The 25884-nt window shown below is 49.1% G+C and overlaps 2 protein-coding genes across 5 annotated transcripts in view; both read right to left on the minus strand.

Moving 5' to 3' along the window:
- Positions 1 to 4: 4 nt before the first annotated feature.
- SEMA4G (semaphorin 4G) lies at positions 5 to 10322 on the minus strand. Of its 2 annotated transcripts, none has more exons than XM_045802893.2 (15): positions 10190 to 10322; positions 9942 to 10090; positions 9597 to 9659; positions 6555 to 6653; positions 6323 to 6416; positions 6059 to 6172; positions 5706 to 5875; positions 5462 to 5631; positions 5022 to 5166; positions 4667 to 4889; positions 4171 to 4286; positions 3872 to 4035; positions 3645 to 3706; positions 1212 to 2268; positions 5 to 1078 (listed from the first exon to the last, which is right to left on the minus strand). In XM_045802893.2, exons 1-14 carry the CDS (start codon positions 10311 to 10313, stop codon positions 1439 to 1441), a joined length of 2523 nt encoding a protein of 840 aa, XP_045658849.2. In that variant the 5' UTR covers positions 10314 to 10322; the 3' UTR covers positions 5 to 1078; positions 1212 to 1438. The 2 variants fall into 2 exon arrangements, with proteins under 2 accessions (XP_045658849.2, XP_045658848.2); XM_045802892.2 differs by having other exon boundaries at positions 5 to 1082.
- Positions 10323 to 10529: 207 nt separating this feature from the next.
- SLF2 (SMC5/6 complex localization factor 2) overlaps positions 10530 to 25884 on the minus strand; it is a 53751-nt gene continuing 38396 nt past the window's right edge. For 2 of the 3 annotated variants that reach the window (XM_045802891.2, XM_045802890.2), the window contains exons 19-20: positions 23762 to 23830; positions 18282 to 21622 (exon numbers count right to left, since the gene is read on the minus strand). In XM_045802891.2, the coding sequence (XP_045658847.1) occupies positions 21587 to 21622; positions 23762 to 23830 (105 nt within the window). In that variant the 3' untranslated portion in view covers positions 18282 to 21586. Of the gene's footprint in view, positions 10670 to 16436; positions 16816 to 18281; positions 21623 to 23761; positions 23831 to 25884 lie in introns of those variants that run through there. The other variant, XR_006780618.2, reaches the window with a different exon arrangement.

Here is a 25884-nt window from a genome sequence, read left to right on the forward strand (position 1 = left end):
TAGCTGTGGGGGAGAGAGGGTATTTATTAACCAACAGGAGGGGGAGGAGCTGAGCCCAGGCTCCCCACTCTGTCACATGCCTGTTCTGCCCACCTGGGTGGTGAGTGGGGGCATTCCTAAAGAAGTAGAGCCGTTCTCACAATAAATACATTCATTGTGGGGTGGAGGTGGGAGAGGTTGGGTGAAGGGCAGTAAAAATCCGTGGAGATTCCACGTTCTCAGCTACAAAAATAACAGTCATCCTCACCCAAGGGGAATGGGGGAGCTCAGTCAGGATTTGATTGTCCCATGTGGGCCTGGAGACTTCAGAGGCCCCTGGACCCTGAAAGTGCCCCGGTGAGGTAGGACAGGGATGGGAGCCAAGCATCCAAACTCCCAGCCTCTGCCCTTTGCATAGTTCCAAGAACGGGCTTCATGTGCCAGGTGAGACATCAGATCTCCTTCCCCTGCTCTGGTCTAGGGGTAGCAAATGCTTGGTCCCCAAAAGGGAGGCTGGCTCATTGCAGTGTTGGTCACCCGTCCTAGGGAAATGTCTGAGAGGACAGCTGAACGGGAGAGGGCTCTCCCTCTGAAATGTCCACGGACCAAACCCAGCAGACACAGGTCCGAGGCAGCAAAGGGAGGCTCAGAAATGCACGTGGAAATGTAAGCACATGTGTGTGAAGGGACATGCCTGGGGCTCTGTCACTCTTGAGAGTGACCAAGGGGGTGGGGAGGCTGACTCACGAGGGCTGCACATGAAGGAAGAAGAGGGGAATGACACAGTCTTACCTCCCCAGACTGGCCTGTTCCCAAGCTCTTGCCAAAGAGGTCAGCACATGAGGCTGGAACTAGGGGAGAGGACTAGATAGGATGGGACCCAAAGTCCAGGAGAGATGAAACACAAGAATGCACCAGGAGATGGGGGTGGGGGCCCTGCAGCCCAGCTGACTGACATTCATCCATGTGCACATGTGAATGTACGCAGGGCTCAGGTGGCTCTGGTGGCTGGCAGAAGTCTTGTCTGGTTTCGGGACCGTCCAGCACATAGGGCCATGCAGAGGATGGTGACATTGAGGTCATCTGGACCTGCAGAGCCCTGCCTGGGAGAAAGGAAGTGTTGGAGCAGACAGATGGGGGCAGGAGGATGGCATCCTCTCCTCCCAAGTGCTTGGGTTAAGGGAATAGGAACTGGAACTGGGTCTACAGACAAGTCCTGAGGGAGTACCCACCTCTGAGGAGCACCGGTTGGCCTGGGCTGCTCACAGATGGGTCTGTGGAGACTGAGGAGGGGGCTCTGGCTGGGCCTGATTCTGCCAGCCCTACAGGGACATCAAAAAGTTGGGGGAAGGGTCTGGAGTTGGGGGGGTGAAGGTAGAGTGGCCGTGTTGGGGAAGCAGCAGCCCAGCCCGGGGCAGACAGGCTGGCTTGGAAGAGCATTTGTCCGAGGAGGCTGGGCTCAGACAGAGCTCTCATCCAGGTGCTCCACGAGCTGCGTGTGTTTCCTCTTCTCCAGGATGCGGCTGAGCTCCTCGGCAAACGAGCAGGGCCCCGCCGGCACTCCATTGTTGCTCTGCCTCAGGAGCACGTAGCTGTTGCCATTCATCCTGCGCAGCCGGCTGGGCAGAGCCACCAGCCCGTTGGTCAGCTCAGCCGGCGGGGGTGGGGGCGGCGGAGGCGGCGGGGCCGGGGCACCCTCCCCAGGGATGATTTGGAGGCAGCCACCGTCTAGTCCCCCGGGCCCCTCCCCATCATCACCCTCATCTTCCTCTCCAGGACACTGGCCTGAAACAGTCTGCAGCTGCACAGCAGAGCCCCCTGCCCGGCCAGCCCGACCCAGAGAGTATTTCCTTCGACGCCCTCGTCTGCCTCCCTGAAGACAGGCCACGTAGAGGAGGGAGGACGCGAGGATGAGGCAGAGGCCACCGAGCGCGGCAATGGCTAGCACGTAGAGCAGCCTCACGTCAGGCGCCAGCTGTGCTCCCGGCACGGCAGGGGCTTGTGGAGCTGGGGCGGGAGTGGCTGGCCTGACCGTGAGGCTGTAGGAGGCCAGCAGGGTGCGGAGGCCGTTCTCCTCGGCATAGCAGCCGTAGTTGCCACTGTGCTCAGGCTGTATGTCTGTCACCAGCAGCCCATCCACGCCCACGCGGTAGCCACGCTGCCCATCACTCAGGCCCACGCTCCCATTGAGCAGCCACAAGGCCCGCGCGAGGTTGGATGGCTGGTCACAGGGCAGGAGGACATCATCCCCTCGGAGCACAGAGCGGGTTTTCAGTGGTGGCGGTGGCCCTGGAGGGGGGTGAGAGACAGGAGGGGTCAGTGCTTGTCTGGCTCAGGGAGGGTATTGCAGAAGGCAGGCCGATGGTTCACCGTTAGTGTCCCCAGCACCAAGCACAGAATCTGGAAACACGGGACCACTGACCAAGCTCTCCTGCACCCATGCTCCCATGTCAGGCTCGCATCGGGCCTTCCCGGTTCTTTCAATTCCCGCTCTCTGCCAGTGATTTGTCATCTCTGAGCTTCACCTCTAGCGCAGAGTTCTCTCCTGACTGTCAGAGGCCTCTCAGGCATGGCACAGGAACTAAGGCCAAAGCCTCCCTCCCAAACCACACCAGGTCTTTCCCTTGAATTGTCGTCACGGTGAATGGCACCGCTAGCTACTCAGCTGCTTAAGTCAGAAAGAAACCTGGGAGTCTCCCTTGCCTCTCTCTCCCCTTCACCTTTGTATCTAACCCTCACCAAGACTGTGCTTCCAGAATCCTTCTCAGACCTGTTCACTTCTCTCCTTCCCCACCTGGGAAGCTGGCCCACTCTGGGCCCCATCTAATCCATTCTCCATGCAGCAGTGGGGAAACGTTTTAAAAACACCCTACTGATTATGCCGCTCCCCTGCCTCAACGTGGTCCCTGCCCACTTCTCCAGCCCCTTCTCAAACACACCAAGCTCATCTGCCCGCTGTTCCTTCTGCTTGGGTGTCACCCCCCTCCATGCCTGCACTGGTTCACTTGAAGAGCATGGCAGCGATGACAAGCACAAACTCCAGTCAGGCTGCTTGGGGTCAAGCTTGAATTCTGACCCTGCTACTTAATAGCTTATTAGCTTTGGGTAGTTTACTTATTCTCCCTGTACCTCAGAGAGACTGACCCTCATGGGGATGGGGCTCGTGGCGCCCGTCTCCCAGGAACGCTGTGAGAGTAAGTGAGATGGTGTGTGTTTGGTTAGCGCCTGTCACGAGGAAGGACTCAGCACGTGTCAGCTGTGGCTATTAGCTTTGGCTCTTCAGGCATCAGGTCCGTCATCTGATTTTCCTCAGGGAGTACCCATTATCCTTCAAGCCCTTGTCATAGTTGTAAAGTATTCCTTTTGTAACAAAAACCAATGAAAATAACTATTTGTGTGGTCATTTAATTGCCTATGCGCCCCCCCCTCCTTGGCTATAAGCTCCAGAAGTGACGAAAGCTTCACATCTTGAGCCTGTCTCCTCATTTATGATTCTTTTAGGCCACAACTGTCTGTGAGGCACTCTGTGCCAAACTCTGCTGGGACGTCCTCGCCGCAAGCCCAAGACACAGCCGTTCAGACACACACATGCACAGGTAAATGACAGTAAACGTGGAGAGGACAGGCTGTGCAGCCAGGCCTACACATCCGTGAAGGTCACTTACCTGTGTCCCTGTTGCCTTCGCAGCCTCGGTTGCCTCTCTCCATGTCCTGGATCAGCGCTGTCCTGGATGCAGGAACGGGGGAACTGAGCTTTAGTTTTCCCCAGTGGCAGGTCCGTGAGGCTGTCACCAACATCCCCCACTTCCCCTACAGCTGGCAGGCCTTCCTCCTCCCCTCAGGCCCTGATTCCCTGCTCACGTGGGACCTTCACCCCCCTACCACCTCTCACCTGCTACCCTGGGACCTGTTGAATATGGTGCAGGCATGGGTGCTGGGGTCCCAGCCACAGTAGGGGTCCCGGGCCAGGATGCAGTCGTAGCAGGAGCGGTAGCGGGAGCAGCTAGACAGGGGTAGCTGGATGACTCCACTGGGGGCCCCCACGTAGAGGCTATGCTGGGAGCCAGAGGGGAAAGCTGGTTGGCAACCCCTCCAACTCCCACCTACAGACACACACGGCCAGTGCCCAGCCACCCACCCCTTCCCCCTATTCTGGTAAGGCCATAGTGAGGGTCATGAGTCAGAGGCTACCTGCATTGGAGAGAGGACCAGATTTTCCACAGACTGGGGCTCCTTGAACACTTGCGTCTCTTCGATAATGTGCATCCCAGAGCCCAGTACCACAGCCTTGTGGATCCAGCCATCCGCTGGGGAGGACAGAGGGTCAGAAGCCAACAATGGGATCTGGGTTTGGGTCCCCCGCAATAGCCTAGTGGGGGCAGCTCGGGAGTCATGAGATCAGGGACAGGGTCCAGCCAGGAGCAGCGCCTCAACGCGGGGGGCTCTGGGCTGGTCATGGCAGACATTATTGGGTTCAGAAGCATGAGTGATCAGGGTCCAATATCACTGTGTTTGGTGACAGGAGTCAGCAGTTACCCAGAGCCAGTGGTCATCGGGGGCCAGTTCACTGAAGAATCAACATCAATGGTCACCAGGGTTTTGTGATCAAAAGTCATCCAGGGGATTAGCGTTCAACAAGGATCAAGGACTCAGCGGCCACAGGGCTGAGGCCAGGGGTCAGAAGTACCTGTGCCCAGAAAGAGCAGGTCATAGGTGGGCCCGGCAGGCGTGGTGACAGGTGTCCCTGTGAGGTGTGTATAGCGCACACCGCGCTTGAGCAGCAGGGGCCGTCCGCGTGAGGGCACCACGGGCCGAGCCATCAGTGGGTGCAACTTCACGAAGTCCAGGACCAGGGATGGCAAATCCTGGGATGAGTTGTAGCCGCGGGTGCGCAATGAATCTGTGATGCACTGGGGTGGGGGACAGAGGTGGCGAACCTCAGAAATCTGCCTGCCCGTCCCCCACCACCCCCAAGGCTAGATCCTTCTGCCCCTCCCAGGGGTTCTGTCTACCCAGCGCCGACCCCAGGCTTGGGCACTCACTGAGCCAGGCCGGGGCTCTGGCACCCCACCCTCATAGCGGCCCCAGCGCCGGGCACCATCCTGGTATTCCATGTAGGGACCTGCGAAGACAGCCTGCACCTCGGCCAGGTCGTAGCGGCAGATGGCTGAGGCCTCTAGGGTCTTCCTAGGAAGGGACATAGGGGTGGGGGCTGAGCCACACTGCGTGGAGCCTGCCCCCCTGCCACCTGCCCAGCCTGGAGCTCGCTGTTACCCTGGCCGAGCCCAGCTCTAGGCCTCAGGGCCTCTCCTAAGGGTCAGTAAGCCACTGTGGCCTCTGGCCCCAGGCTAGCTGGGTGTACCTGAAATTCTCTCTCTGCAGCCAGCCTCCCCACAAGGGATCCTATCATATCCTCACTGACCTCTGCTCCAGCCCCCATGCTGTCCCCAGTTCCGCATCTCCCCACTGTCCCTGCACTGACCACTGTGTGGTCAGTGTGAAGGCTGCATAAAAGTGCGTGCGGGCTGAGGCATCCGCGTCCAGGCTGCAGACAGCACGGAGCATCTCATACTGCGGAATGTGGCAGATGAGACGCGCCTTTAGGAAGGAGGTCCACTTCTTCTGCAAGATCTTCTTTCCTCCCAGGTCTCCCTGGGGAGGTAGGGGCACGGGGTCAGGGTCAGGGTCAGCTTCTACACTCTTGCCCTGAACTTGGTCCTACTCACCTTGCACACACGGGCCACACGGGCCACACGGTGGCTGTTGCGGCTCTGAGCAAAGCTGTTGGGGCCCTCATCAGTGGCACGCTCCGTGAAGAAGTAGTAAACCTTGTCATCGTCACCCACTGCGCTGGCCTCGCTCTCCCGCACCAGGACAGAGAACACAAACTCAGCATCTGTGGGTTGGGCAGTTCAAGTGGGCTCTGAGACAGGCTGGGGATCCCCTCCGCCCTACCCCTCACTCAGCGACACACAGGAAGAGACAGCTTCACCTGGGAATCTAGGGATGGGATGGTCAACGGCCCAAGGGAGTAAAGATGTCCCCTGCCCCCCATCACCCTGGGCCTCATCCTCCTGACCGTTGAGCCAGTGCATCGGGGCCTCCTCAGTCCTCAGGGAGTGCGGGTGGCGGCTGCGGCGGATGTCAGGGATGCTCCGGAATTCATACCGTGTGGCTGTGTAGAGGCCGCCATCTGCAGCAGACACAGGCCAAGCATGACAGACATGTCACAGACAACAAGGGCATAACACACACGGGTGGCAAGTCATAGCAACAAGATTCATGTCCCACGGACAGCATGCTGGTGGATGAGGGGCTGGGGTGGGGAGGAGAGCATGTTCACCGATGATGAGGCCTGTGAAGCCACGGGCAGGGTCGTAAGGACACTTCTCCTTCCCCTCTTCGAAGCTTGTTGGCAAGGTAAAGGCCTCAGCATCCTGGGGGAACATGGGGCCAGAAGTCAGTGGTCTTGAGGATAGGCAGGGCTTGTGGTCCAAGGTCAGACCAGCCCGGGGCCACGGACCAGGGGCCAGGAGCCTGGGACCAGCAAGCAGGGCTGGGGCAGGCATACTCACAATGGCTGCACAGAGGGGCTGGAAGGCATGAGTCCCGCAGGCATAGAAGTGGGTGGTGTTGAGCCGCTGAAGGAATCGCACGTGGTTGAAGCACTCTGTCTGTGGGGTAAGTGGGGGAGGACTGTGAGCTCCCAGCCTGCTTAGAGGCCTTTTCCATTAAGCAATCCAGCTTTGTCGTCCAGCTCTTGCCCCCACCCATGGGATGTGGTTCTTTTGGAGATCCCAGTGGGCCTGCTCACAGAATACTCCCGGGAACTCACTGTCCTTTGGCCTCCCAGGGGCATGACCCCTCTTCTTGCTTCTCTCTCACTGTTAGGATTACCTGAAACACTTTGCCAGCTTCTCCTGCATTTCCTCCAGTCCCCTGCATCCCCAGTTCTGGGGCCCCCAGGGCTCCCACCACCCTGAGATGCTTCTCTCAAATCTCCTTCTCAGCAGTGCCCCTCTGTCCTGGAGCCCCCACACGCCCTTTGGGGTGACACTACCAGATCTATCCCCAGGCTCTGGCCCTCCCTCCACCTGATAGCCCACGGACACATCAAATTCACCTCATCACAAACCAAGCTCATTCCCTCCGCCCTCACCAGCATCTTCCCTCCTAAACCTGTTCATCCGGTCTTTCCCACCTCACTTCATCCATCCATCCTATTACTCAGTCCAGATACCAGGAGTCAGCCTTGCTGTCTCCTGCTCTCTCACCCCCTCATGTTCAGTCCTTCTCCAGGATTCTTTGTCATAAGTGTCTCCTGACATGGTCCACTTCCCCTCCACCTCCACCACCCTAGTCCATGTTACCGCTGTCGCCTCTTTCCCGGACAAATGTACAGACTGCCTGACTGTTCTCCCAAGCCTCTGCCACTCTATAAAAGCGACTTATTTATTCAGTGAATGAGGGATACATGTACGCAGTGTAAAATTCAAAAGGTACAAAGGGATATGTTGTAAACAGAGCATCTCCTTTTATCCCTGTTGTCTTCAAAGGGGACTGCTGTTACCATTGTCGGCAGTCTCCTTCCAGAAATATTCTACCAATCAGCAACCTCTGGCAACCCACTTTCCAAGGCATATTTTAAAAATGTAAACCAAATCATGTCACTGCTGTATTTAAAGAAACTTTGGTGGCTCACCAGAGTCCTGAAATGGGGTCCCACCACTCTTGTCCCTGCATAATAGGGCTCTGCCCCTTCCTCACCCCCTCCAGCCACACTGCTCTTCTTTGCCCATTCAATGCCCTAAGCGGAGGCCCTCTTGACTTCTTTGCCTTGTTAATGATTCCTCCTCCTGCCTCTTTGTCTCATCCCATTCCCTCCCTCAGTGTATGTGTCTCTCCTCTCCACTAGCCTGCTCGGGACTCCCTCCTCTGACCCCCATGATGCTCCCAACCCCTATTGCCTTTCCTGGCTCCAGACTCACTCTATTTTAATCCATCTAGTGCTTGGGGCTGGATTAATATTCCTCTCGTAGTGTTTCCCCAAGATGTTTACTTAAAAAAGGGGGGGTGAAGGAGGAATTCTGTGGTCAAATAAGTTGGAAACCATGGCTAAAACTTGCCTTTCCAGGGGACTTTTTGGAGCCTTAAGGATGTTGCTATGCATTGTGGGACTGAGCATACAGCACTTCCCAAACTCATGTGACCATTAAACCCTTCTTTTGAAAATCAGTGTTCCTCAGAACCTGCTCTGGGGCGTGTTCTCCTAAAGCCTTGCTCCCTGAAGTGTGGCTTGGGAACCAGCAGCATCAGTTTCTTCTGGTAGCTTGTTAGAATTGCTGAATCTTCGGCCCTTTCCCAGGCTGACTGAGTTAGCATCTGCATTTATAACATACCCAGGGGCTTCCTGTGCACACTAAAGTTTGAGTCTGTAAAGTACCGAATGGTGAGGGTGTCCATTGTCATGAATAAAACCCCTCCCCCCAGCTGGGCACTCACAGTGCTCTGTGACCTGGGCTCCACTTGCCTCACCAGCCCCACTTTCCACCCATGCTGCGTGCTGTACCAGCAGGCACCTTTGATGGAGTCTCTTAGAGGTGCCTCTTTAAAGATTTATTTATTTTAGAGAGAGAGAGCATGAGCGGGTGGAGGGGCAGAGGGAGAGGGGAAGCGGACTCTCCGCTGAGCGGGAGCCCCAGGAACCAGAGGGGCCCGAGGTCAGTGGGGAGCCCGATGCAGGGCTTCATCCCACGACCCTGAGATCATGACCTGAGCTGAAACCAAGAGTCCGACAATCAACCAACTGAGCCACCCAGGTGCCCCTAGAGGTGTCTCTTTAAACACAGCTATCCCAGCACCACCCCAGACCCACTGAATCAGAATCCTTGGGCCAGGGAACATGTTTTGTCTTCCCTTCCCTCCCCTTCCCCTCCCCTCCCCTCCCCTCCCCTCCCCTCCCCTCCCCTCCCATCCCTTCCCTTCCCTTCCCTTCCTCTTTTCTTCTTTTCTTTAAAGTAAGCTCTATGCCCAATGTGGGGCTTGAACTGAAGCCTCCAAGATCAAGAGTTGCATGCTCTACTGCCTGAGTCAGCCAGGCGCCCCTGGGGATGCGCATTCTTAAGAAGCTCTCCAGATGGATCTGTTCCATAGCCAGACAGGGGACCCCTGCAGACACCCTGTTCTTTAGCCAGAAAGAGTGGCAATTCACTACCACCCCTCCATGGTATACCGGGTACCTGAGTGGTTCCTTGACCAAACCTCATTTTTTACATCGGCAAAATGGAGGATAAAACTACTTCATGGGGTTATTTTAGAATTAGGAGAGATAACAGCTAAGTCAGCAGTTACTAGAGATTACTTATTGCTCTCATGATTACTATTTGGGAGCCCAGAAGAGATTAAGATGCCACTACAGGCCAAGCCTGGAGGTCACCAGATGTTTGGCTTAGAAGTGCTGCACCTGGGGCCTGCCACTCCAGCTACACTCACATGTTTGTTGTGGTTGCTGCAACTGACTGGCTGATCCATACCTCTCCATCTGTGTCCCCACCAACCCTGACGTCCCCAAATGAAGAGGAGAAGGAAAGGAGCTGGGGACAGGGCAGACCACATACCTGGTTGTTTTTCCCTTTCTGATGACATTTGCTTTGCATCTCTGGGGAGGCCTCCCAGCGGATCTGGAGACGGGGAAAGCGCATGGGCTGATGTGCTGACCCCAGTACCCTTGTCTTTCACCATTACCCATGGGACCAGGTGACAGGACCGTAGGAAACAGGGGAAACTGGGGCACAGGCCGTTTCAGGAGTGGCATTGGATGCTAAAGGAGACTTGGCTTGGGAAGGGCAGTGCTATCTGACCACAGGGCTACAGAAGGCTGGCAGGGCTTCCAGGAAATTGAGGTCCCAGGGAGCTGGATAAAGCTGGAGACCTTCTGGGTGCTCCAGGTTCTAGGGGCTAACCTCTTTGTGAGCCCCATCTCCTATGTCACGGGCATTGAGAGAGAACAGGGCACCTCGGGCTCCAACCAGCAGTCTTGCGGAGGACTCCTCCAGTAGCAGTGTTGAGTAGTTCTGGGCTTGACCCTTGAAGTGCCGGGTCCTGGAGAGCTCTGGGGAGAGTAGGAGCAGTGAGCCCAGCCCTGGGGCTGCCTCTCTACTCTCAGACCTGGCTCCTGCTGCCTTTCAAAGTAGGGGGGGGGGGGTCTAACCTTCATAGGGGATGGTCATCCGCGGGGTGGCATCTAGTTCTCTGGATGGTCTCCGCAGTGAGGGTCCAGGGACTGCAGTTGCTGTGAGGAAGCCCAGGAAGAGGGGCCAGAGCCTCCCCCACATTTTCCTGGGGAGTTCCAGACCAGTAAGACCCCCAAGGGGAGCCAGGGCCAGAGTCACAGGGGATGATGGGAAGAACAGTCACGGGGGTCAAGGTCCAGAGAGGTCACTTGGAAGGTCAGGGGTCATGGGGCCAGGGAGGGTCCTGGAATCGAGGGGACATGGAATCACAGGGTTGTGTTGCCATGGAATCCCAGGTTAGAGGTCAGAGGGAGGGATGGAGCACACACAGCCTTTCTGCATCAAATACAAACTCCATGGAGGGAGGGAGTTGTAGGGTCATAGAGGGGTTGTAGGTCACTGATGGGGTCACCCTGCCCCGACAGAAGGACTAGTTCTGGTTCTCTGAGGTCCGTTTTCTAAAGAAAAAACAGGAAAAAAAGCTCTTTGATCTGTGTGTGGGTAGAAGGTAGATGGCATTATCCCCAGACTTCAGGGGTCACTGGTGGGAGGAGGCCCACAGAATCCCATGTCAGGATCAGCTCACTGTCACTCTGTCCACCTCTCTGCTCTGATGCAAGTTGGGCAGAACTTGCCCTCCTTACAAGACCCTAGACTCCTCCCAGACCAAACCCAAAGTAATGGCCCTCCTCTGACCAAGTTGGAAGCTAAGCTAGGCTTCCATCTCGACTGGAGCTCCATTTCAGGGAGAATGCCTTCTCCTACCAACAATGAGACCAAACTTGGGGCAGCAGCTGCCCTGGCTGCCTGCGGGGGTGCCCTATGCAAGAAGGCTTGGACAGAGACATTTAATGGGCCTTTGTTTATTTTGTCCTGTTTTCCCTTTGTTTTTTCTTTTCCCTGGCCTGAGAGCTCCCTCTGGAATTTCTCTTTAATTAGACACTTCTCCTCCTCAGCATTCCTCTCCGAGGGGGTGCACATCTGTACTCTGCCCATGCGAGTCTGTACTGCACCCTCTGGCTAGGCATCTGTGCGTGCCCCTACCTGCAAACAGGCACTCATAGACATGGGGGGGGGTTGGTATCTGGGCCCCCCTGGCTGCACGAGTGTAAAGTCTGTGCCGGAGGTTAGTGTGCAAGACCAGTTGAGACATAAGCAACATGGAAAAGGCGGATGATGAGACCCCTGAGTTCTTGGCCGCCTCCCCTGGCACATCTTGAAGACTATTCCCATACCTGGACCCTCAAGCCAACCAGCTGGGGATGGGGTGGAAGTAGGTGGCAGGCCTTCTGTGACACCCTGTAATAGTCCTGATCTCTGAGGTGGCTCTTGAAAGCTTCCTTGGCTGGGCTGGGTGTGAAGGAAGCCTGACCCACCCAATCTCATCAGACACCCACAGACAGGGCCACAGGGGCCACTGGCCTCTCCCCTCCTTTCCAGGTCAAATATTAACTATGTGGCCTTGAAGAGAGGGGAAGGACCAGGAACTGGCCAGAGGGAGAACAGAAATTTGGAGTATTTATTTAAGAGGTAAAGATCAGCATTGTAGTGATCAGAGCCCAGAGGGGGAGAATGTAGTATGAGTGGAGAGAAGAGGGTCCTTGGACGACAGAAAGGGCATCAGCTCCTCATTTGGGGGCTGGGCAGCAGGAAGTCCCAGGCAAACTGCCCATGCCCCACCTCTACTGGAGGCACACCTGTTTACCTTTGGGGCCTCCTATTTGCTTAGTGCAGAAGCAGGGGGAGCCCTACAGCTGCGGTATCAGTCCCTAGGATTGGACAGGAGAAACACACCCCAGGTCAGAGGAACCACTCAGAGTGTGGTTCATGGCAAAAGACACATAATCCGAAAGGGGTGATGTGCATGCAATAGGTGCGCACACATATGTTCACAGAAGGGCTGTGAACACGTGGCCTCACAGGAGAGTCATGCAAACATACATTCACAGGGAAGTTTGTGCATGCATATGTTCATTTAAAGGGCCTGCCAGATGTGTTCATACACACTGACAAATAAGGTTGTATTCACATGCATTCATTCAGCAGGTCACACAGCCTCAGAGATTGACAAGGAAGGTTATAAACCCACACATGTGCCTATGAAGGATTGTACACCTATTCACAGAAAGGTCCAGCACATGCACACATATGTGTAGGGACATGCACACAAACCCACCAATACAGTAAATCAGGCATGTTCATGTTCACAGAAGGGTCAAGTAAATGTGTGTTCACACAGTACTCAAACACACAATTACATGTTTGCAGAGACAAGCGCATGTACAAACAGGGGTCCAGTTCTCACTGCAGGCTTGGAGGCTGCCAGTATCCACGGAGGTGCAGAGCCAACTCTCCCTCCCTTCCTGAAGGTCCCAATTTTAAGGCCAGATTCTAAGTGTGTATGTAGTGATGTGGGGAGGTGTCTGACCTCAGATGCTCAGATGGGTTGGGCCTCTCCGCAAAGGAGGGAGGGGGTACCTAACCCAGGCGGAAGGAGGCCCCTAGCTTTAGCAAAGGAAAGATGGAATGGAACGTGTAACTTAGCGCTGCTCTACTCCGATGTATATACTGCTGTTCTAAATGTGGGAGTTGGGCAGGGGCTCTTAGCCCCCATTTAACCTGTTGGGAGGGAGGGCGGGGCTAAACGGGGGGCGGAGCTGCTGCCCTCCCTCCCCCGGTGGCCACAAGGCTTCAAGGTCTCCAGTCCACACCCCACACTCCACCCCCCAGTTCCACAGTTTGGGTTCCTCCCCAGGGCCAGCCCCCTGAACTCTGGTCACCTTCCGACTATTAGATCCTAGGGCTGAAGAAACTGAGGAGAGGAGACAACCCCTCCCCCCAAAACAGGATCGATGTTGGATTAGCAGGCTCTCGACCTTCATCCCGGATGTCCATCTGCTTAGTGTAGGCGGCATCCCCCTCTGCCCAGTAGGATGGCCGTCTCTTCTGGCCTGAGAGCCCCTCCCTCGATAGCCTCTCCGTCCACCATCCTGGACAGTCCGCGGGTCTTCGCTCTCCTCAGATCTAATCTGTCTCTACGCTGCAGCTCGAGGACAAGCTCTCCTTCGATCCCGCCGGACGCCAGGAGACGTGACCCAGATCCCAGGGAACACTGTTCGCCACGCGGGTCCCCGCCCCGCGCCGGTCCCCGACTCCGCGGTGGCGGGTCTGCGCCCAGCACGGCCCGAGGCCTGGCCCGCGCCCCTCCAGAGCCTTTATGCGGGACCGGGAGACTTGGCGGTGAAAAAGGCCTGGCCCAGCTTGGAGGGTGGAATGGACGTGGGGAAGGCCAGGCCTGGCCTCCGCCCCCCGGCCCAGGCCCCGCCACCGCCCGCACTCCCTGCCTTTCTCACCTTTGCGCTCGGATCCCCGGCCATAGAGACGGCGACGCGCTGCTCCACGGCCACACAGCACAAGCTGCGGGAGGAAGGGGCCGCGGCCGGAGGCGGGGCGGGGGTGGAGGCGGAGCCGGGGGTGGGGTGGAGGCGGAGCCGGGGGTGGGGCGGGGGCTGGAAGGCGGGGCCAGGGAGGCGGGGCGGACTGGGTGGGGTGCAGGGAAGGGCGCCGCTTTCTTCTTTCGTGCCCCCCTCCCCCCCCACACACAAAATAGAGAAGGTTTGAGGCCAAGGCTTCCACCGCCTCCGGGCATCTGGCGTCCTCCGCCCCTAAGGGCCGTGGCCCCCGTATCGCCCCCTGGTGGTGGCCTCATCACGCCGTGCGCTTTCGATGGGCTTAAAGCCCACCTTCCCTTCCCTCTAGCCCTAGGACCCGTCCGACTTGCCTACTGCTGGGGACTTACAAACCTGTCCTCTGGGGGCTTAACTTTCCGACGGCCCTCTGACCTGTCCTCTAATCTGGACCTCACTTCTGCGCTCCTGCCACCCTCTTCTGCTCTCTGCCTAGGGTGCAGTGGGCCACATCAGGTGGAGGGCCAAGCGTTGGGGCAGCTCTGAACCCAGAACAGGGTCTGGATTCCCAGCTCAAGAGCCTCCAGCCGCTTGGTCCTTCAGCTTGAAGTCCGAGTGGGTCGGGCTTGGAGGGATGAAGTAATGGTCCGACCAGAAGTTCACAGAGACAATACTGTTTTTCTGGATAAATAAGCCACAATAGTTTGCACTTGTCCACTCAATCAAACCTTATAGTAACTGGGGTTTACCTCCTCAGGGACTGGGTCACTCAGATAACTGCCTTCCCTTCCAGCTCACGTGGAACATCATTCTCACTCCAGGTCTTCCAGTGAACTCTCCCCATAGGCAATCAGATATCCGGTCCCTCCAAGGCTCAATCACCTCACCTAGCAGCAATCTAGGAAGACCCCCTCAGAATCAACTCCTCAATCAGGGGAGGTCCAGGATGGTCCTCCCATGCAACCTGTGGTGCCGCAGTTTCCCAGCAACTCAGGCTATACCTTCACCTCATGGCCTGTTAAAGACCCCTCTAGGGTTTGAATCAAACCGGGCTCCTTCCATGACCTGGCCTGAGCCTCCCCCTGCCTCATGCATGACAGTACTGTAATGGGCCCAAGAGCAGGACTAAAATGATGAAGGCCGCAGGGACATAGGTAACTCACTCTTGCAAGTGCCTGGGAGTCTGAGCTCTGGAGAGGCAGAGGGTAGGAGAACAGGCAGATGCACACTGGCGTGAAGGAGGGTGAACAAGATTCAAATGGCTCTGTCATTATTGAACTAAAAGGACCCTGGGAAAGACATGTCATCTCTCTTTCCTGAATTCCCCAAAGCTTAGCTTGGCACTTCATCATATACAGTCTCGTAGTTTGGGCTGCTGTGTGACTGCAGATCGCTAGACAGCAGGGCCCACGCTACACTTCCACCTCCCCCAGCACGCTGTAAATAGGATGTGTGTGTATGTGGAGGGGGAGGTCGCTGGGGAGAAACGCTTATGTTCAAGTGTACACACACTCTTACAGAGACTATGCAGCTTCCTTTTACAAACTGTACCCTCTTTCTATCCTGAGGGATTAATAGCCCCATTTTATAGATGAGAAAACAGGCTCTAAGAGGTTAAGTAACTGGCCTTGAAATTCATTCTTGTGTTTAGAGAGAGGATATAATCAGTCCTGGAAAAGCCTGAGAAGAGGGAAACAGGGTAAACCTGAAGGGGAATTATCAAAGGCATAAATGTGCAAGTTTGTGTATAGGCATGTATTGGAGGAGTGAGGAGGTAGAAAGGAAGGGGTGTGAAAGAGAAAAGTGAGTTTAATGTGATGAGATGGGAGGGTTCCTATTGGAAATAGAAGGGAAAAGTCAGCAAATAGTTTGGGAGAGACCACAGAAAAAAATCCTTATAGATGAAGGAAGTCCATACTGGGAAGCCCAGGAAAGACATGGCTAAGAAAAATAAATCTGCAGTTCTGTGGGAAAGTGGGTTGGGGGGGTGACAGCGGAGGGAAGGCAGGAGACTGCTAGCCCCGCAGTACCAGAAAGGAGAGAGATTAGACTGCAGGGGCCCAGTGGGCTAAAGGACACAGCTGCTCTGTTCTCACAGGACTCCCAGTGCCGACTTCAGGTAGCTATATGATCTGCTAGTAGGTTTAGCATCCCACTCGCGCCTACACTCTGTGAGGCAAGCCTTTCTCCTCAACGGTGCCCTGATGGCAGACTCAGAACCTCACACATTTCAAATGAACAAAATGTGTAAATTACAATACGGAGTTCCAGCCTGGCACTTGCAAAACTGTAGCTGAGCAGTTATCTACGTATCTCTAATACAGATTCGATCACAATCCACTTCTCTCTGGTGTCCTCCCACTTGAGTCTCTGAACCGAATGAAATGATCAGATGGGATGGCAATTAATGGAACTTTCTATAGGAAGCCCCTCTGACTGACGATGCTCTTTTCTGCAAATCAAGCTGATAAAATATGAATGAGGGGAATACTGACAGTGGAAGAGACTCAAAATCAAAGCAAGAAATGAATCCTAACCTAGCCATGAGTTTGTGTCCTGGGACACAGGCAGAGCATTCTTTGAGCAGGTTTGTTACTCATCCTTAAAGTCACTACCCTGGCTGCTTCACAGGGCAGCTAGGAGAGGATCCCATATGAAACCTTCTGGTGTTATTCACAAGCACAGAACATAAAACGTGGTTTTGTTTTTGCTAGGCTCTTCTCCCCAAGTCCGCCGCTGTTCTAAGAAAATGGCTGCTGTTCTAAGACACCTATACACCAGCGTTTGGCTCCAGGCTTCGCACAGAGCAGTTACTCACTGTATAGCAGGGATCCTAGGTGAAGGGGGTAGGTATGAACTCCTGAAACTTGAGCAGAGGTTCCCTGAGGCAAAGAACTCTGGCCTAGTCAGGTTTTCCTGCTTCCTGTTCGATGTGGCAGCATTTCTGTTCCTGCTTTGCCATCTCCACCTTTGGTTTCCCAGCACTCTCCCTTTGGGTGGCGTGATCTTTATTTGGGCCAAATATACAGCTGAGGCGCTTCTTCAGTAGGGACTGTCACCAGGGAACCAATGCTGTAGTCTCACTGTTCCACTGTGCCTCAGAAGCCTGTTTTGCCTGTTAAGTTTTCCTCCCAGCCAGTCGTCTTGGAGTCAGACCCAAAGCTGGGCCTTCTGGTTTGCCCTCTCTTGACTCCAGCCTGGGAAATGGTTAGCAAGGAAAAGGGAGTGTCAGGACATGTCGACAAATGATGAAAAATCACCACCCCCCTCCACTTCTCAGCTTTAGCATGCTGAGTCCTAAAAAAGCCACAAACTTATATATACATATCCACATATATGTGTATATATATATATATATATATTTTTTTTTTTTTACCAGTAGAGTCAGAGCTGGACAGAGAAGCCTCTGGAGCTGCCTGTCAGAAGGAAGAGAGCACACCCACACTACAATTTTAAGGTATGGGTTGCTTAGATGTCAGTGAACTCCCAAGTGCCTTATGTTGGCTTATTTAAGTACTCTGTACATCCAACATGGGGCTCAAACTCACGAGTAGCATGCTCCACTAACCAAGCCAGTCAGTCAGGTGCCCCTCCTTAAGTTCAATTTTAACTGTTACCTGAGAAGAGCTTCAAATTAGAGCTAAATAGTAATAGCTAGCATATATGCCAGGCACCTTACTAAGTACTTTTCATGCATTAGCTCACTTAATCCTTATAAGCTCTGAGTTAGACAATATTATGATTCTCCTCAACAGATGAAGAAACTAAGGTTCAGACAGGTTAAGTAACTTGCCAAAGATCAAACGGTTGGTATGGTCAATCTGGGATCTGAGGTCTGGACTAGGTCAAGGTCAAGGCCCTTAACTTGCACAAGGCTATGCTGCCAGCATCCCAGTACTCAAGGCAATGTCTTTGCTTTTGTCTGGATGTTACTCCCCCACCCCTCTAACCCAGTCAGAAAAATGCTCACAAGTGGTCTTCTCCAAACCAGCCTGTCAGAAGAGGAGAAATACTGGCATGGTTCTAGAACCTCCTCTGACAACCATGCCTAGCCCTTCTATGAGCTCATAATAGTTTCTCCTGTGAGGAGTTGTCAACCTATGTCTCCCCTCAGCTGGCATGTGCACAGCTGTATCTGCCTGGCAGGTCGGAGGTGGTCCTAAGCCCTGCCTCTGCATCATATGGTTTCCCCTTTCTTTGACCTGGGCTCTAGAAAAATGGAGCCAGGCCAAAGGGATTCCTTTCCAGTCCTGTTTAGCCAATAACAAAGTATTTTCACCTGGATACCAGAAGGTACAATTCATGAGAGCTGTCTGTGTTGTTCACCACTGAATCCTCAGAAGAGTGCCTAGCATGTAGTAGGTAGGCAATAGTTGTTGAATCAACTGAGTGAATGAGGTAATGTAAGAATGAGATTACTGAATTGCTGACTGCAAGTTATGCAGCAAATTATTAAGTGGGTTACGTAAAAGTGAACTGTGTACACCTACAGCTTTATGTATTCCAAAAACAGGAGACATTAAGCCAAAAAACCAGACTGAAGAATCCAAAGCAAGAGGAAAAAAGAATCCATTTAAAAACTAGGGGACGGGACAGGGAAGAAACAGGACATTCCAGATACTTAACCACCCCCCACTCCCAAACAAATATTACCAAACACATGTTCAAACTGAGAAAAAGCATTTTTAATAACACACACATACATTCATGGGACTTTAAACAAGATGTAGTAAAAAATCTTAAAAAAAAAAAAAAAAAAAAAAAAAGGAAAGGAAAGAGAAATCTGCATTTACTTGTAAACAGCCTAAGAGCTGGTGGAGGAACTGGCTGACAGGACTGCCCGGGGAAAACAGATGCACAGGTAACGAGGTGCACCAACACTGCAAGTGAGTAAGAAATCACCACAGATCATGCTCTACGTGCCCAGCCACCACTACCCTAATCTTGCCTCCTTAGAGACAAACCAGGACAGTCTCTTCCTAATTTTCCAACTCAGTCACTTGTTACTAGGTCACCTCTTAAATTTTTTATTTTTAAATTTAAAAATTACCCTTGGTTTAAAGACTCCACGCATCATTACTGGCCAGTCCCCACCAACTATACTTGTTTGGACAGAAATAAAAATGCAAATGCTCCTGACTGAGCCTGGATGACTACACGCCTTTTTCTTTTACATCTGGGGAGATTTCATGTGAAGTCGAAAGCAAGCTATTATTTGTACTTCAAAACAAAACCAAAATGCCAACCTTCCAAAAGGTGACAAAGGCACCATTGCCATCAGAAGATAGACAGGAAATGTACAAATGCTGTTACTTTACTGCTACATAGATGCGTTTTGTGCATGGAGAGCCTCTTAACATGATATAACTAAAAGAATTATATTTTCCGATAACAAGAAAAGCAGTTTAGAAAAGGCAAACAGTTACACACAAAAGCATAAACACTTACAAGTACCTTAATTTTCAGCTTGCAATAAGGGTAATAAGTTTGACATACATATCCAGAAAATTAGACAAGGTTATTTTTGGCACAGTAATATTGCCAAACACACCACCACTCAGTGCAAGCTTTGTTTGCCAAGTCCCAAAAGTGGCCTGACATTTTCTGTGCAATGAACATTTTCTCCCCCCACTACCATCCCATTCGCTGGGCAACAACAGCAGGAGGGAGACAGAACATGGGGACTCAGAGGGAGAAGGATAATACTTGATTTGGGAGAAAAGTCAGGGGCTACTTGTGCTAAAAGAGAATCATCACAGAATTTGTATGAGAACCCAATGCAAATACTGACTGGAGTATGACCTGGAGACGGAGACATCTACCAGAGTCATATATACAAGGGCTCAAACTGATGTCTGGCCATTTGTAAAGGGACAGATGAAGTATTTTTCTCTATTGAAGAAAGACAATTAAAAATAGAGACTTCTCTTATTGGAACTGCTAAATAAAAATGTATCAAAGTGGTTTTAAATTTGATGAGCAGTTATCTGTTGAAACTGCAGTACAAAAGGGTCACTTAAAAAAAAACCTGAATAACCCACTTGTCCCCCCGTCAATGTACACGATTAGAAAATATTTACACACTGTAATTACAAGCAATATAAGCAGTATTTTATACTTTGAGATTTTGTACACTTTACACAATGCAAAATGAGAAAAATATGAACACTTATAAAATTACACACAAATAATGTATCTACAAAGTATTAAATTACAAAGAGTGAAAGCCCCCATTGTTGGGCAGATAGATGCCAGAGTTTCAAGCTTCTGTCAAATAGAACTCTTTGTATCTATCTCATTAACCATAAGTGGCATTTTCTAATAATACCCTTGAGAGGTAGTATCAAGATAATAATATTCTTACCAGTAAACTCAACACAGAATAAAACTTTTGTTGGTCTGACTCCTGGAGCCTCATTCAGTCAGGGTTCTTGGGATTGGATTTACTTAGTCTTCCCTATAAAATCTCTAACTGCTCAATGCTTGACATGGGCTCAAACATTACTTATACTATTGTAAATGATAAATTTAAGATAAAATGCTTTTTACTCCTAAGCCTCAATTTAGAGGTAGAAAGCTATTTTTCAAAAATTATTTTCTCCCCTCTCGAACCATAAACCCCAAGTCCAATTCCCTTCCTCTCCATCATCTTTCCCCCCACAACTGGAGACATCAGAATGCTCAGGAAAGCAGGGTCATCCAAGTCAACATTGAAAGAAAAAAAGTTGACATTCTCATTCAAGAAACAAACCCCTCCAAAAAGGGACACCCAGTCAACGAAAGAATTTTTCAGTTAGCTAGTAAGGGTCTATCACTACCAAAGGCTTCAAAGGGCCCTTGGGCTAAGATCAGCATGTGCACTTCTACTAACCCTTCACCATTTAAACCCAAGGATGGCTTTCCAGTGTTTAAGAATATTTTGAGCAGCTGTGGTTTTTAGTGCAACAAATTTAAAATACAAGCACACACACGCGCGTGCACACACACATACACATAGACACACACACCCACACACACATGCGTGTGCAATGTCCCAAAGAATAAACACCATCCAGGTCTCTGCCAAGCTTATATACTCATGAAAGTAAGGGTTTTGGAAACTTGTCCAGACCTTTAAGCTTCTATACTATAGACTTCTGTAATATGGCTAACCAAGGGCCAGGATTCTAAGATTTAGCCAAGATTCTAAGATTTAACCAGTATTTAAAAAAATATATACACACACTTAAAGGAACCCAAAACAAACTGCATATGAATGTTTTGGCATAAAAAGAGACGCTATTGTATAGCTTAACCTCTGCCCCTTAAGGGGGATCTGACAATATACCAAATTTGTTTCTTAACTGTTTAAATGTATTTTAAAAACCTAACAGATTTATAATCCTGAAGAGTGAAGGAAAATGTATGGATTGAAACCTCCCTGTGGTTTATAGGAATTACAGAAGAGATTTATTTTTGTTATTAATCTCACTTCTAAGTTTTCTTTTTGAGTCCTAAAATAAACAAGGGGAAAATTAAACCCAACTGGAACTTGGTCTTGATTTCCATGTCCAACTAGTCAAGTTGGTCCAAACCCTTCCCTACATATTTTCTGTGATTATCCAAGTGCCATAAATACAAAACAAACAAAACAAACAAAACAAAACAAAAAACTGGCTTACAATTTAACAAAAAGAGTTAATAGGGGCAGGTTAGACATGCAACTATTTGCTGCTTCTACCCCTCCCCTCTCGTTACAGGATTCTGCTCTTTTTAAAATGTCAGTTGCCTTAAAATTAAGCAGATCATGTTTCATATCTGCTTCAGAAATGGCAATTTCTTCATTACCAGCTTCATATTAGATATTTCAAGTGGCACATTTGCAGCACATTTTCTTAGCATTCCACTGGAGTTTGTAGCATTCTACTCCTCTAGGAAAAGATCTTATTGAATTTCTCTTAGTTCATATTTTCGCTGCTTCAACTCCTGTTAAGAATCTGGTACCCAGAAGTCATGAAGCTGCCCCTAGAAAAGGGAAGGGGAAAAAAACAGGATAAAAGAAAGTTGGATTATGCATTAATCCTTATAAAACTACTAATCATCAAACAGGGTTTTGGTAAAGGAAGTAATAAAATCTTTATAATGTACATTTCTCTGAAAATTTATGGTAATTGGTTTCAGTTTTCACATTTTGTGGTCTGACAATTAAAAAAAGTACAAAATAAGTGCAAGATGTTTTCCTCACTAACACACACATGTGGAAGATCGTATTTAAGAAGATTAAAATGTTAAGCTGACTAACAGAAAAGTTTTGGTAGTAAGTTCATTTATTTTAATACCACATCAGCAAAGGTGGCCAGGCTAAAACAAGATCTATTGAGATTAGAAACGGAAATAACAACAAACCATTAGTTTAAGGTTTCTCAAAGGCTGCTCTCAAAGAGCAGGCATATCTTAGGAAGGGCAATAACAGCAAGAGAGTCAAAATACAGAAGAGTTAAGATTACTTTTCCTAATTAATCTTCAGTGTTCCTGTTGCTTTGACATAAACTCTAAGCAACTTCTAGGTCCTATCTACTGAAATTATGGTTCCTGGACCAGCAGTATCAATCTGAGAACCTGTTAGAAATGCAGCATCTCTTAGGCCCCACGCCAGACCTATTGAGTCAAAATCTGCATTTCAACAAATTGATGCCTATATGCACATTAAAATTCGAGAAGCATAATTTTAGACAAGAACTTATCAGTTAGTTTGTAAAAGGCAAACTTACAGTATGGCAAATGTAATACCAGGTACTTAAACAATGCCCCTCTTAAGCAAAGTCCCCTTAGATACGATACCAAAAGCCTAACAAAAGCAAAAATAATAAATAAAACTGGACTTCATCACAGTTAAAAACTTTTGTTCTACAAATGATACCATCAAGGCAATGAAAAGACAACACACAGAATTAGAGAATATATTTGCAAATTATATACCAACAAGGGACTTGTATTTGGGGCAAATGGAGAATTTCTACAATTCAATAATAAAAAGATTAAAAAACCCAATTAAAAAATGAGCAAAGGATTTCAATAGATATTTCTCTAAAGAAGCTACATGAATAGACAGCAAGCATCTGAAAAGATGCTCAACATCATTAGTCATTGGGAAAATATGAATTAAAACCATGAGATTCTTCTACCAACCCTCTACTACAGCTATAATCAAAAACACAGATAATAACAAGTGTTAGAAAGAACGTGGAGAATTTAGAAATCTTATACATTCTGGTGGGAATGTAAAACAGTGCAGCCACTTTGGAAAACAGTCTGGCAATTCCTCAAAACATTTAATATAGAATTACCACATGACCCAGCAATTCCACTCCCAGATATACATCCAAAATATTTTCATCTGAAAACATGTTCACACTAAAACCTGTGCAGTGTTGTTCATGGAAGCATTATGTAGAACAGCCAGGAAGGAGAAGCATACTCAAATGTCCATCTGATAAGTGGATAAATAAGATATATTCATACAATGGAATATTATTTGGCAACAGAAATGACATACATGACAACATGGATTCACCTAACATTATATTACGTGATAGAAGCCAGTCATAAAAGACCACACAGTATATCATTTCACTTAAATGAAATGTGAAGAATAGGCAAATCTATATAGACAGAAAGAATAGCGGTTACCTAAAGGCTTGGAGGGAGTTGGGAATAGAAATGCAGGTGGTTGGGGAATGGGCAGTGGCTGCTAATGGGTTCTGGGATTTCTTCCTGGACTGACAGAAATGTCTTAAAGTACGTTAAAACATTTGGCAGTAATGGTTACACAACTCTCTGCATATACCAAAAACCACTTTAAATGAGTGAAATATGATAACGTGAATTTTATCTCAATAAAGCTGTTAAGGAAAATGCTCCCCATGAAATATCAACCTCCATTTGATGCAATGTGACATTTTAAAATGGGCTCAACCATCTCTGGAAATAAATTAATTATAAAGCAAATAAAAACTAAAAAACATACACAAATTATTAAACTGGAGTTTTCAGATTATCTTCAGATATCTAGAAGCAAGTGCTCTGTCATATTTTTTCAAACAGTATAAAGAAATACCATTTAGCAAAACTAAGAATAAATAAAACTGTTTAATAAAATGACACCTGAGTAGGCCGACAGTTCTGGATTATTTCCTGCCATTTTCCATGTATCCTGGCAACCAGGTCTTTCACCTTAAAAACATCAAAAAGGGAAAAAGGGATCAGATCAAAACATCCTTAACTAAAATCATTTTAATGCTTGATATAAAAGATCTGATACTTTTGACAGGCCACACCCAACAATTCAATTTAATTTTTGTCAAGAAAGAGAAAATAAACTACTCATCTTCTGGAGGGGCTTTCAAATCACAGTGATTAATAGAAGACTTTTCTTGATCACCATAATTTAAATTACTGAATGCTTAGGACTCTATTTTCCCATTAGTTACTAAAGATCATCCAGAAAAAACATTTTCCTTCCCTGCCTGCAAGACACTTACATTTTCAACTTGCTGGCTTTTGAACACCCACATAGAGAAACTGAAGCATGGGCTTTGTTATAGGGCCCAAGGCTTTGGCTGTCCTTCTCTTTCCAAATTCTATTTGAAAAACTCAAGGCCACAAAAATGGCTGTCATTTGTTTCTTTCCACATCATCAGAAGATCCAAGATTCACTGTTCTGCCTCTCTAGGTTTCTGCAAAGTACTACGAATCCTCTCTAAATACAAGGTATATTCCTAAGTTTGAAAGTTTAGTGAGTCTCTGCCTGAAACTCAAACTTTCCTACCACCCTAGAGATTCTCAATTAGCTCTCAAACATAATTGCTTCAGAAAATGTTTTAGACAAAAAAAAAAAAAGAAAATGTTTTAGACAAATCAGGAATTTTATAGCTGCTTTAAATTTATAAATTAAAAGGTCTACTTTTTTCCCCATTTAGAATTCAGCAGATTCAGTTTCTCCAAAATAATCACCACCTTTTCTATTACAGGTTGTGAAGAGGCAACTCCTCAGCAGACCATCCCCTGACGCAATTCCCATAGACCTCTGTCTCTCTCCACTCTAAGTAAGAGAAGCCCTGGCAACCATCAATGCAGGCCCTTGGCTTTAAGAAACAAAAACCTTGGGTGGTCCCCTTTTAGCACATCTGTCAGCAGTAGCCACTACCACCAAGTTCTACGGGCCAGTAACTCTAGTCAGTGTTCAAAAGAATGTGCTTCTTTGAAACTATGGTTTCCCTTCTAAGTCAAAGAGCTATCCCTACATATTTCTGAAAATCTGCAATCTGATACAACTTCATTAGTTGCTCATCTCTGTATTTAACTTAAATCTACTAAAACAAATACACATACTGAATCCAAATGGGCATTGTTGAAATGACTAACCTTTTACAAGCTAATTAATGTAAGATATAAAGTTACAAAGCCGTAACTTCACATTTACTGACTTATCCAAACACAAAGGCAAAAAAGAATCAGCTTGCATTACAAATGCTAAAAGATGATTTGGAATCAAAAAATCCTTAAAAGAAAAAGTTTTTTTAAAAAAAGTGTTCAATGTTTTAGGAAAAACTGTTAAATCATTAACACTCAAGTTGTTTTCCTAACTCCATACTCATAGTCATCTTTTCTACTGTCTTTGAATATACTAAACTTTTAAGGAAAAAGCTTAGCAAGCTTACTGCTGAATCATTTCCATCCTAGAGCTCAGACTGGGTGATGTAGAACTCAGAAACCTGAAGAAACCTTCTTTAACACATTGTCTAATGGGATAATCAAAGAATAACAGCTAACCTATTTCTGCTCTATGAACAAAACAAGTTTTCAACCATCACACAAAATTGATTTTAATCCCTAAAATTAACTTAGGCATAAAAGTCTTAATTTGTATAATGAGAAAAGAAACTAATAAGTTTGTTCCTTCCTCCTTTAAGATTTTATTTATTTGTCAGAGAGAGAGAGAGCACAAGCAGGGGGAGCAGCAGCCAGAGGGAGAAGCAGGATCCCTGCTGAGCAAGGAGCCCAATGTGGGACTCAATCCTAGGACCCTGGGACCATGACCTGAACCAAAGGCAGATGCTTAACTGACTGAGCCACCCAGGCGTCCCGGTAAGTTTCATTAGTACTGGAAGAACCTTCTCTTCAGGTGTCAGGAGTTTTAGAATAGAGGGTATAGTAAAATGAAAGATATATTTGTCTTGAGATTTTTCCCTTTCACTTTTTTAAAAAAAGTAATCTCTTCGCCCAAT

This window comes from Ursus americanus, chromosome 6, assembly GCF_024610735.1.
Source record: "Ursus americanus isolate L20-20 chromosome 6, mUrsAme1.1.p, whole genome shotgun sequence".
NCBI lineage: Eukaryota > Metazoa > Chordata > Mammalia > Carnivora > Ursidae > Ursus > Ursus americanus.

Bases quoted from the DNA above. Each gene is read 5' to 3' on its own strand.
- SEMA4G (XM_045802893.2), bottom strand. From the start codon at position 10,313: ATGTGGGGGAGGCTCTGGCCCCTCTTCCTGGGCTTCCTCACAGCAACT. The intron at 5,632-5,705 runs GTGAGTAGGACC...CTACCTCCCCAG, and splicing joins GTGTGGCCCGTGTGTGCAAG to GGAGACCTGGGAGGAAAGAA. The intron at 4,890-5,021 runs GTGAGTGCCCAA...CCCCCACCCCAG, and splicing joins CAGAGCCCCGGCCTGGCTCA to TGCATCACAGATTCATTGCG.